The 12,666-nt window shown below is 36.4% G+C and overlaps 1 protein-coding gene across 1 annotated transcript in view; it reads right to left on the bottom strand.

Moving 5' to 3' along the window:
* ARID1B (AT-rich interaction domain 1B) overlaps nt 1–12,666 on the bottom strand; it is a 307,767-nt gene that overhangs the window by 33,907 nt on the left and 261,194 nt on the right. The window contains 4 exon segments of the mRNA XM_032215107.1: nt 1,749–1,907; nt 2,695–2,729; nt 2,732–2,800; nt 11,261–11,406. Coding sequence (XP_032070998.1) covers nt 1,749–1,907; nt 2,695–2,729; nt 2,732–2,800; nt 11,261–11,406 — 409 coding nt within the window.

Below are 12,666 nucleotides of genomic sequence, written 5' to 3'. Positions count from 1 at the left end.
AAAGAGAGAAGGAAGGTGTTTGGAAGTACTGTTTCCAAGACATCAAGTACTCCTAAGCTTCACCTAAAAAACTAGAAATTACCATTAACCAAAAGATGTCAAGGAAACAGGTCTGGAATAAAGAGTAGCCCTCTTTGCCTCCATAAAGTTTAAGTAGCCTTTCCATAAACCAAAGGTAGGCCTTGATTTACAACCTTTCGTTTAGTGATTGTTTGAAGTTTAATAGCAGCATTGAAAAAAGTGACTCATGACCATTTTTCACACTTATTTTGATTGTGTAATCAAGATTTGGATGCTTGGCAACTGGCTCATTACTTGTGATGGTTACAGTATCCCAGGGTCTTGTGATCACCTTTTGTCTTCTGACAAGCAAAGTCAGGGAGGGGGGGGGGGAAGCCAGATTCACTTTACAACCATGTTACTAACAATTGCAGTGATTCAATTTACAACTGTGGCAAGAAAGATTGTAAAATGGGGCAAAATTCACTTATCAACTGTTTCACTTAGCAAGAGAAATTCTGGGCTTAATTGTGGTTGTACGTCGAGGACTACCTGGAGTATGCTGAAACTGCAATTGCCAGAACTCCCAGTAAGGAAGGAGGGGGGTGGGTGGGTTTAGAATTCTAGGAGTTATAGCCTCAACATATTTGAGAACACTAAGCTGGGAAGGCTGATCTTGTGTACATGTCATAATGTCAGAATATTCCATGATTATCTTTTCCCCAATGATGAGCAATTATGTGGAGTGGGCAACAGCATTTCCCCCCATTTTTAAAAAATATATAGGCAAATTCATTTTTAAAAATGGCAATTTGGCATGAGCTTCATTTGGAATGCTGATTTTGGAGGCCCCTAAACATTTTGTGACCTACAAGGTGAAAATACATACTTTAAAAAAATACTGTAGAGAAATAATGTTTCATTTTATACATTGTCTTTCATTCTTGTCTTTTCACATGCTATTTCCATTAAGCGTCACATAAAAATCAAGATATGGTTGAAAGCACTCTGCTGAACTTTATAACAAATTAGTGACACCTTTCACCATTCATGTTATCACACAGCAAAAATTTCTTAAAAGCAGAAATATTTTTCTTAATGTTACAATAAAAATTAAAGTAGTTGAGGAAAATTAGTTAAGCTTTGGTATCTGAAAACTTTGTAACAAATAATGTTCTTGTTAAAATACTGTCTAAAAATTATATTCACACTTTGCAAGATTTCACCCATTCCAAAAATAACTTTCTAATGTGGCAAGTACGTTTGGTTGCTCAGAAATATTATCTGAATTGTTCTGTAATGAACGCAAGTGAGAACAACAATGTTTTTAAACCAGAAGAAATGAATTTTTAGATTGCTATGCTATTTATGACCAATTGAAAATCCTTTTAGTTTGCTAAGAGTTTGGACCCCATAACAGAGACAGAATGTCCTGATCAACACAGAAAGCATGCTTTGTAAGCTGATGCATTATGAGAGAAAGATCTGCTTCACAACATTGGTTATTTAAAATTGGGCTGGGCCAAATTTTGCCCTCAGTCAAGCAAGCTCAAGCCCAACCTAAACCTGAGCAGAAGAAGGCATGAGCTGCACGTAGAGAACCAAGAGCAGAATTTAGCCTCTGCTTACATTAAACAAATCCTTTAGCGGATAAATAATGAACAAAAGAATCTATAAAACAGACAAGCAAGCATTAAAATATTAATAAATATCAAAAAACCCAAAAAACAAAAGCCAGAGCCACTTACAGGGCTTGATGGAGTCTTTGGCCAGCCTGGGCTGCCAATGCTATCACTTTCATCTCCATGAAATGAGGAGATGCTAGCAGAACTTGGGGACATTGGGGAAGGGACTGGCAGGTTGCCTGGGGTTGGGGGCTGAGAAATACCCTGAGAGCTGTAGCTATCCTGTGGTAGAGGAATAAAAAAAAGGACAAAGGCAGGGCAAACTTTATTAAAAAGGAAAAAAAACATCCAGTTTAACAGACTGACTGTTTTTTTTAATTATAGAAATATAAACAGAGACACACAGAGAAAAAATACACGTACAATATACATATGCCTTAAAACAACATTTATCATATAATCTTGCAATTTTGCTGGATGCTTAGCTTAAGCTATGCCACCATGCTTTCGTCAAGCTAAATGAAGCATCAAGCAGGGATTTCCCCTCATGAGATAAAGAGAGAAAGAAAGAGACAGACAGACAGACAGACAGAAAGAAAGAAAGAAGAAAGAAAAAGAAAGAAAGGGAGAGAAAGAAAAAACATAAAGAAAGCTGATCATCTTATTTTTATCAAATAAGGAAATAAAGCAAAGGATTAAAGTATGCTGTGGCTATTGAAATGGCCAAAACAGGAAGCTACAATGGAAGACAGAGGAAACATGGCTGCTGCCAAGTACCAAGGGCAAGATAAGATCCACTTTTTCCCAGTTAGGGATTATTTGAAACCTCCCCCTCCAAGATTTTATTGAGCTTTATTTCCCCACCTCCCAAGGTAATGCCGTAAGAACTAGTAACTTTCAGATCCAGATAAGGAAAAGAATAAAACCAAAATAATAGATTGCACATGAATGGGGGGAAAAAATCCATGCAGGAAAGAACTGAAGGGGGAAGCTCAAATCAGAGAATGAAGGACAAAGCCATAGAGTTCTGCTGTGCCAAGCCAAGAATGCATGCAAGGGAAGGAAGTACCTTTTTGCTCTCTGGCTGAGGAGGTCCTTCTTCTTTCCATCCGGTTTGAGAGGAACAGGCAATTTGGACTCGGCTTGAGTTATCAAATCTGCAAGACCCATAGGTGCTAATTGAAAACAGGAGACATGATTAAGGGTAACTTCCTTCTGTCCCCTACTGATGGCACAAGATGGTCAGTTCTTTCTCTTATGGAAGCTGGGACGAGTTTTGTATCTCAGCAAATAGATTTTGAAAATGAATTAAATGTTTCTTAAGGGGAAGCAATTGCACAACTCTTTACAGCCACATATGCCACATTCATTCTGGAAAATGACGACCAACTTTATTAGGCCCATCTTTGATTGTGAGCTGGCAAACACTGTTGAAGCGTTAGATGAGTTTCTCAAATGTAACTATGTTCAATTTTATGAGAATTTTTATCAGTCATGCTACTTTCGCATACAGAATGCAGTCACCCATTATGGAACATCAGTACTACTGAAAAGTTGCTGTGATTAGATGCATTTACAATAAATGTCAAAATACTGAGTATTTCTTGAACAGAACAAAACAGCACACTAAAGCATGGGAGACCAAGAAAGCTGGGATTGTAAAAAGAAATGCGTGATTTGTTTATTTAAATTGATTTAAGTGATTCTGATAATCCAAAGATTTACTCTCTCTTTATTCTCATTTCTAATTTTAAGATCTTTTTTTACAAGAAAAGTGGGTATGTGTATCAAACTTCTGCATCCATGGATCACTTTACAGATCTGATAGGACTTTACTAGAAGACACAGATACCAATCACTGTCACATCAGCTATTATAATTAATATATTAAGGCACTGAATTGGAATTTGCAATGCATTATAGTTTCAGAAGTAGAATGAAAGCCTTACAATTACATTAGTAAGCACTTTGTAATATTCTACCAACCTTCTAGTTAACAAATGCCTGGCCTGCAATAGATTTAACTGTGCTACATTCTTTAACAGGTAAATTATTTCATAGATCTCTCAGTGGCTGACATGAACATTCAGCTCTAAAGACGCCAGCTTGGAATACAGTGTAGTGTAATATTGATAATTCTCGTTCAAGTAACACTTATGCAGCCATATCACGGAGGTATGCCTCAGAAATGTTCATTTTCTTCCTAGTGTTGGAAGGATGTGGAAAGTAAGTTGTAAGGCCATGGCTGCTCATCACGGAAATTTCCTATTTCAACTTCAAGAAGGAATAAATAGTTGAATCAAAATTATATCTTTCCTTTCCTTTTATAGTATATTCACATATTTAAACAGCAGAGCATTTAAGTTAAGGTACTTCTTGATGAATCTCCATAGCCTAAAACTGCATTCCAGAGTCAATCTTTTCCATTCTCTCTCTTTTCATGGTCTTCTATCTTTGTCTCTTTCTCCTATGATTTTCCTACCTTCTGTTTTGGATTAGGGACAGGTACCAGTATGGCTGCGGGATACACTCCATAGACACACAACTGTGTAGAATTCAAGATATACAGTTGTGACTATGTGCCTAACCCTAAAACACAATAAAAAAGCAACTCATCTTATATTTGCAAACATTTCTAGAAATAATTGAAAACCATACAGGTTGTCCTTGATGTATGACTGTAATGGAGACTGTCCACTATGGTTATAAGTCATGATAGTCATAAGTGTGTCAACCACATGATCGACCTGAGTTTTAGTGGGGTTCATTAAGTGAATCACTATATCATTAAGCAAAATCGCTGACTTTAAGCAAATCTGCAGTCATCAGAGGAACCCATTGTTTGCTTCTGGAGCTTTTTTGTGGGAAACTGGAAGTAAATGCCAGTGTTTGGTAAAAAAAAAGGTTATAATTCACAGTCATGACACTGTGGGATGCTGCAAATGTCCATAAATGCAGGCCAGTTGCAGGCGGTTGCCAAGCACCCAACATGTGCAACATGGGAGGAGAGGGGGGTTAGAACTGGTTTGTCAGTACCTTTGAGGGATTCATAGTAATTTTGAATGGTTGCTAAAGATTGGTCATAAGTTGATGACTACCTGTGGTGTATACTAGATCGCCTGCGCCTTGTGGGTCATCATTTCAGATATATTTAATTACCCAAAGAGAGGAACAGAATGACTGTGGGTAGGGCAAAAAGCAGTGGAACCAGGAGTGACTTCCAACTTCCTGCTGGCTTCCCCATTGTGTTTTCTCATGGCAAGCTGGTAATAAGCACTGGAAATCAATCTTCCTTCCTTCCTTCCTTCCTCTCCCCTCTCCAGCAGGTAAAGGTATCTTTGTTGATAAAGTTTTGCCCTATGACATAGTGTTTTAGCCAGTTAAAGGTTACAGATAGAAAGTTTTATATATAGCACACGTGCACACACATACATATGTGGGTGTGTAAAATTCATTCAGTGTTTCCTATAAAATCAAAGTCTCACAACAAATGCTATCAGTAGTTACTTTTTAAAATTCATTCTTCAACAGACAGTAAAAGCACTCACGAAATGAATTTGAATGCACATGTCCCAGGATAATGTTGCAGGATCCAATCTGGGTCGGTCACTGGAACAAGAGGTTTTGTTTTCTGAGCTTTTGAACATTGTGCTGGAGCCCATCCTCAGGGAACTTCTCTCTCACTCTGCTAGGGAGAAGTTCCCTGATGAAGGGTTCTGGCACGAGTCCCAAAGCTTGGAAGACAAAACCTCTGGTCCTGGTGACTGACCCAGATTGCAGTAAAAACACCAACAAACAGCTTATTCTGGTATCTATTTACAATTCATATAAAAATCCTGAGTTGTCAAAAAAAAAAACCCCTAAAAGTGAAATATGCCATGATTACAGGCCCAGAAGCTTCAGCCTATGGTTTCTGGGCTGCTTTGCTTTCTGCAACAGGGTAATGCAGCATTCAAGCAGCAGCCAACATGTGGGAGAACAAGCCAAAGGGAAAGGGGGGAGCTTTAAAAAACACTTTGCAGATTGCCCACTACAAAATGATTACTGCACATATCCATGTATTACTATGTTTTAGGAAATAATTAGTTTAATTACAGCAGTGAGAGAAGGAGCAAGACTCTGGCGGTTAAGCTGGCAAGCTTCATGGTGCTAATTTGCTAATATTTTTAGCATCACTTCACTGCAGGTTGGGGAGAACGGCTCTGCCAAAAAACCCTAACCAGTGCCCCAGGAGTATATAGCTAACAATATATTGAATATGGATCTGTGAACTGTATCTATAGGCCAAAGACGACCAAATGAAAGGGAGCAAAATTCAGAAAGTATAATACAGCTTTCCTACAACCTTACAAGTAGAACATATTGTTCTTCTCAACTAATGGAACATCAGAAAACAAAGGATTTAGGGATCAGGTAAACATCCCAGTGCATATTTTAATAAAATGAATAAGAAGTGCAAAATGCCCTCCCAAAATGGAACATGCTGATTCCAGATCAGGAGACCACCTTGAGTTTAGCTGGCATCTTCTCCACTGCCCCCCCGCCAAATCAGACTATAATGCCAGTCAAAGTTATTTGTGAATTCGCTGGTATTAAGTGTACTAAGGCTGCTACAAGCCTTCCAAAAGAAGTTGAACAGTGAGTTACACAAAGAATGATAATTTCTGCTACTTCTAAATTATTCAGGTAACCATTTGAACAATTGCACAAGAGCAGAACAATTTGAATAGAAAAGTGTAATCTAAATCTTGGATGATATGTTATGAAAGAAGAATCATGGGCAATCTATATCCTCTGAAATTGGTTTATTTCTTGCCTGAGTCAGCAAGAGAGCTTATAAGACATCTGCCACATGTTTCCTCTGTGAATTATGAAGCACATCTGGATACAAGAAAATTGCCATCTGTACTGTGATCCATTGTCCACAGCTACAACTAGAGCAAAGCTACTGTCATCTTGAGAAAGAACAACTAGTGTGGTTTGTAAATAGATAATAAATTCTAGCTTTCTTGTGGCATTCTCCATCTTTTGCTGCAATGTTTTTTATAAGGTCTCTTGAGTCCCTTTGCTTTCAAGTCCAATGACAAACTGAGGGCATCATTTTGACCCTGTTTTAAGCAGTGAAAGAATGCAATTGTCACTGTTCTGGCAAACTCCAGCGCATACACATTAACAATCCAGCCTATAAATTGTCAAAAGACACAAAACGTAAAAATGGAAGATAACTGTGACATCTATTACTGAAAAAGTATTGCTGTAAAGAGTGAATAGGCTCCAAGAAATAGCCTTGGGCTTTTTCTAAGTTGAAAGTTGGGATAGTTGAGAAAAGAAAATATGGGTCAAGGTTCTGAATGACCTACATCACACCAAATTTAGCACACTTAAAGGCAAACACAACATAATTTATATTGCAGTCAAACTGCCTGTGTTTTCTCCCCTATCTTCTGATAATGATATTGTTGTCGGTGTCAGAAAATGTTCTCAAAGCTAGTGGTAACTCTAGCAACTTTGCTAGAAGCAATAAAAATCCCAATACATCAGCAGTTGAATTATGCATTTACTGCCTTCTAGAATTAATGGGATCTTACATGGAGATCTCCTTTTATTTTGTCCCCATATCAGTACAACTTTGTAATGTGGGACTTCATGGTTAAAGATGGGTTTGAATTGAATTTGAATTTCCTCTGGTTAAAGAATAACACTTAGACTACTATGTCACCTTTAACTATCTTATATTGAGTCGGGCCACAAATATATCCATTCCCTACTCAGTGTTGAGACAGAGGAAGCTCTTTTTCCTTGAGCCCAGTCTAAAAGAGCCTATGCATCCTTACTGTTTGAGATTAAAACCTAACAAAATTGTGTCCATGTTTACTTATCAAAAATTCTTATTTATAAGCAGTCTGCCAATGGCTGAAGTAATGTGTGATAGCAAAGGAAAAAGAGGAGGACACAATCCAGAAAGGGCTGAGAGATATTGTGATGTGAGCTTGCCAGCTCACACTTTCTTGATCTTGAAAATGGGGAAATTTGCTAGTCTGGATGGGATTACACTCCCTCTGTAGCAGGAACTCAGTCTAATGGTGTTCCTAAAAATAATACTTCCAACATAGTATTCCGGGCAAGCCATTACATTTGATGCCTCCCCTTTGCACCATAATAGCTATTAGTTCAGCTGCCCTGTAGTATCATCCCACAAATCCTTTATGCAGGTTTTTGCAAAATAAAAAGGTTGGTTGTAAGAAAACATTGGTTCTGAGATCTAAATCCATTGTCTGTAGCTTGTATCACGTTACATTACCACACAATAGTTTTCTCAGTATAAGGCATTCATAAACTGCCTATAGACTCATAGTTAGAGTTCCTATATTTTCTGAAATATGCCTGAACACTTTCTGTGGATAGACAGATTCCTGGATCAAGGCAAATGACTACCACAGTGACAGATGTGCTTTGCTTGGAACAGAACTGCTGAAGTGAGCAGCGGTAAACTGTAAAGCCAAATATAATATTTTGTGCCAATTTACTTAAGCAAAAACAGAAGAAACGCTGTTTGTGGCTAGAACAAAAATTACTTTAAAATATAATTACATTAATGGCAAGTTTATACAGACTCAGCAATATTGTTATGCAATACTTTTTTTAAAACTAAAACAAGCATAATGAAAATTAATGTCCAGTAGTGAACCAGAAGATGAAAAAAATGTGGAAAATACCCAAAGTTATAGTCATGAAGTAAAATTTTAATACACACTTCCTTTTTTCAAATGAAACATTTCTCATGATCGCAATTTTTTCCTTGGTATTATAACTGCAAAGGCAGTTATATACATAGCCACTTTTGTTTCTCTTTCAATAATTATTTAATTACTAAGGCCTATAACAATTCATCTCTACCCAAGAGGCTACTTGAAATGCTTCCTATCTTCCAAGATCATCTAAGGGGTATTTTCTTTATCCTCTATGTTGCGCTAATGGAACAGAGAGATAGTTAAAGTGCCAGTTATCTGAATTAATGTCTTTGGATAATTCTATTAAACTATTATTGGCAGAACTACAATGTCCTCTTTCGAGGCAATATATAGATGTCTCTGAAAACTCTTGCATGTGCTCAGAATCTAGAGAGAAAGAGTGTAGTAAGTCCTGCTAAGCTTTCCTGGCTGGTGAAAAATTCTTGAGCTAGGTTTATTATTAGCACCAGTACAACAATGCTGCTTTGTTCACATTACATAACTCTAATTAAATTACTTAATTAAAGTAAATTTAAAAAATACAACTTTACGCCTGCTCTAAACTGGTACCATCCAAATATGTGGACTTTAGCTTTCAGAATGTCTCAGCAATTATGTCTATTGCTACAAATTCTATAGCTTCAAAGGCACAGATCGAAAAGATGACAAAGTTGGGAAAGATTCATTTAAGTCAATGATTTTTAAACTTTTTTCTTTCAGGATCTCTTTCGACTTTAAAAAATACTTAGGGAGGAGCATAAAAGTGCTTTTGTTTTGCTGGGTTACATTTATAAATATTTGCCATATTAAAAATTAAAATTGATGCATTCACTGCTGCTATTACTTCTCAAAATTGTTTGATGGGATTTTAATATTGTATTATTTTAATTTAACACCAAATAGGAGTCAAAAGACATAATGAAATGTCCTTCATCTCACAACACATGGATAGAGTCAACCATAGTTTCCACTTGGAAACATGAACATCCTAGACAAAAGGCTAGGAAATTATCAGAAGCTTGGCATTCATATAAATCAACCATTAATAGACAAATAGAAATAAACACATTTAAATATCATTCAAAAGAGATAATAAAAAGCTAAGAAGGAAACAAAAAGACCAGAACACATCTTCTGAAGCATCCTGTACCCAAATAAATAGGGATTACCACCAAAAGAACAAGTAAGCAGAAAACAATACCCTAATAAAGGAATAACTGGTACTTAGGGGAAAAAAACCACACACATACACATTCCAACACTGGGAAGATAAGTTACTATACATAAACAGAGAATAACCCCACACTCACTAACACTGATGACGTTGCCTAGTTGGGTGATGAAATATCTGCCAGAAAACAAGCAAGCTCAAGGACTCCACAGTTCAATCCTGAGCTACATATATTCTCTTCTATGGTTAAATTACTGTAAAAACTCAATTTTTCAGAATGTGTAATGTAATAAATATACAATGACTACTGCATACAAAAGACATATGATAAGTGATTTTGTATTGAATAGATTTTCACTGCATGAAGTAATAAATGGCTGAACTATCTGAAGAAAAAATCACCCTGTGTATCTTTCTTAAAATTGGTTATTCTTTTGCAATACATAAATCTTCTTAAGGCAGGACATTCTACCATCAGTTTGCTTGTTGGTGATGTTTGCGGATCTAGGAACCAGAGAAGTTAGGGTAACGAAATTACTGCTGCGAAGCAGAAAGCTAGAATTTATAGTGTAGTTTCTATGCTCAAAAGTAATTTTATTTCAGCCAGGCAAACAAAATAGGTAACTACATAACCCAAACACAGTAATAACTAGGACAGCTTTGGTGAGGAATAAGACGGTGATTATCATTTGCTTAACAAGACTTTTCCTTTTTCAACTGGAATAAAAGTGTGCTGCTTGTGCCGAATACTAAAAAGAAGCAATTTTATTTTATATATTTTAAAAAAAACCTTCCTGCATGATTAAAAGTTTTCATACCTCTCCTTATCCTTGTTGAGAACACAACATAAAACCATTATAAATAAGACCAGTGGGAGTACCTCTGTTAAATAGTTGCCTATAGGATAAAAAAAGCAGGCATAATGAGGCCATAGGTCAATAATGGTTATTTTCAGCTCCCAGAAAAATACTGCAGAAAACAAAAACTTTAAAAGATTGTGGGGAGAGAAAAAAATGGGGGTGAAGTACAAATGTCCCTTGTCTGCCTACTTATTGGAAACTATTCCATACATGTGACTAAATAGTTTTTTTTTACTAATAACTCAAGACAATATGGCTGCTGGAAAACCCCATTATGAGTGTCATTGGAGGGGGAAAAATGAAACTGATAATGTAAGTCTGAATATTACCGCAATGAAAATGAGCAACTAAATAATCTCCCAGGGAACAAGATGTTTTGTAATGATATTCCTGCAAACAAAAATAAATGCATTTTTGTGTATTGTATTGCAAACAAAAATCCATTTCAGTAAATTTTACTGGAAAAAATCCATTTTCTTTGTATTTTCGTAGACAAATATACTACCTGGGTCTTTCAGAAAGTTATACTTGAGGTAAATAAGAGACGTATTATGAGACACTCTGAGTTTGGCCAAAAATATTGTTTAACCATAGGAATCCTGGTTTCAAGATCTCTGCTACATTTTAAACAAAAGTCTTCTTCTAGACCTACCAGTTGTCAAATGGGCAAAACCCATGTTTTCAAGAAACAAAGAAGAGAAAGTAGAGATATGGCGAAAATATATCTAGGAGTTAATTGGAAATTTTCAAATTCTTACACCAGGATTTTGATACATGCATATGCAATTGTACCGCTGTCAAAGAGAAACACTTTAAAGATTTCTACCTTTGAAAAAGCAGCCTGCTACTCCTTGAAATTTTACCAGTCATTACCTGTGGAACTGTTCACCATGTTAGGTGGTATGCTGTAAGGAGGAGCTTGAGGGTTCATCAAATTTGAGTTGCTGTTCATTGGTTGGGTGTATGGAGAGCTGGATCCCATAATGCCACTCTGATTGATGACAGGAAAACTGCCTTGCCTGAATGAAGAGAAATGACACACACATGCACAAGCTCTTATTAAATTTCTTACTGTACAGTACATCTCAGTTAGTTACAAAATTCATACTTCAGTATTCACAGACATCTACAGAAGATGTAGCCGGTTAGTTTTTGCTTGTGTCAGGAGCTTACTAGTAATGAACTTATTCTGAAGTCCATTCTAAAGTCATTTCATGCAGATCTCTAAGCAAAATAGATGTAATATATGTTAATTTAAAATGGATAAATCTGAATACTATGTAAAGAAGTTGAGATTGGACCTGGCCAACACATAGTGATGAAAGCACATAAAAGAGAATAGAGTGCTCACTATTGAAGTTAAAAAAAGAACTCAAGATAAATTAGCTAAGAGCTTTTGATTGTATTTTGCCTACCAAACTAAAAATATATAATAAAAAATAAAGCAACTCTCACAAAGCAAAACAAAAATGCATAAACAGATTGAAATTGTACTACTTAGATACACTATTAAGAAATGGACATTCATCTTGTTTTAAAGCGTTTACTATAATTGTAATCACTGAATATATAGCTATATTAATGGATTGCTGTATGGTAGGCTATAGTTTATAAAGAATCAGAAGAGCTTTCGAGCAAAATAAAAAAAAAACATGTGTTTTTTAATTTAGTGTAGTACATCTTAACAGGGCTACCTTTTATGGGTGAGTAAATACAAGTATATACTCACATATGTGTTAATGAATGAAATCTCAAATATGAAGGATATAGTTAGTATTCATTTGCTTGTCAAGAAATATTCACCAGACACAGCAACCATCACAGAAATATCAATCCTCTGGTTCTTCACACCAATATAATTATCCAGTTTATATGAATCCTTTTCAAGTTATTTTTGTCTATGAAGGTAAAGGTCACCCTCGCACATATGTCCTAGTTGCTCCTGACTCTGGGGGTGTCTGTGCTCATCTCCGTTTCAAAGCCGCTGTCCAAAGACGTCTCCATGGTTATGTGGCTGGCAGGACTAAATGCCAAAGGCGCACGGAATGCTGTTACCTTCCCATCAAAGGTGGTCCCTATTTTTCTACTTTTTTACGTGCTTTTGAACTGCTAGGTTGGCAGAAGCTGGGACATGTAACGGGAGCTCAGCCCATTATGCAGCACTAGGGATTCAAACCACCGAACTGCTCACCTTTCGATTGACAAGCTCAGCGTCTTAAGCCACTGAGCCACTGTATCCCCTATAAGAAAGCTTAAATTCACAATTTTAAACAATATAA

This window comes from Thamnophis elegans, chromosome 4, assembly GCF_009769535.1.
Source record: "Thamnophis elegans isolate rThaEle1 chromosome 4, rThaEle1.pri, whole genome shotgun sequence".
Classification (NCBI taxonomy): domain Eukaryota; kingdom Metazoa; phylum Chordata; class Lepidosauria; order Squamata; family Colubridae; genus Thamnophis; species Thamnophis elegans.
This window is presented reverse-complemented; position numbering and strand designations above follow the sequence as displayed.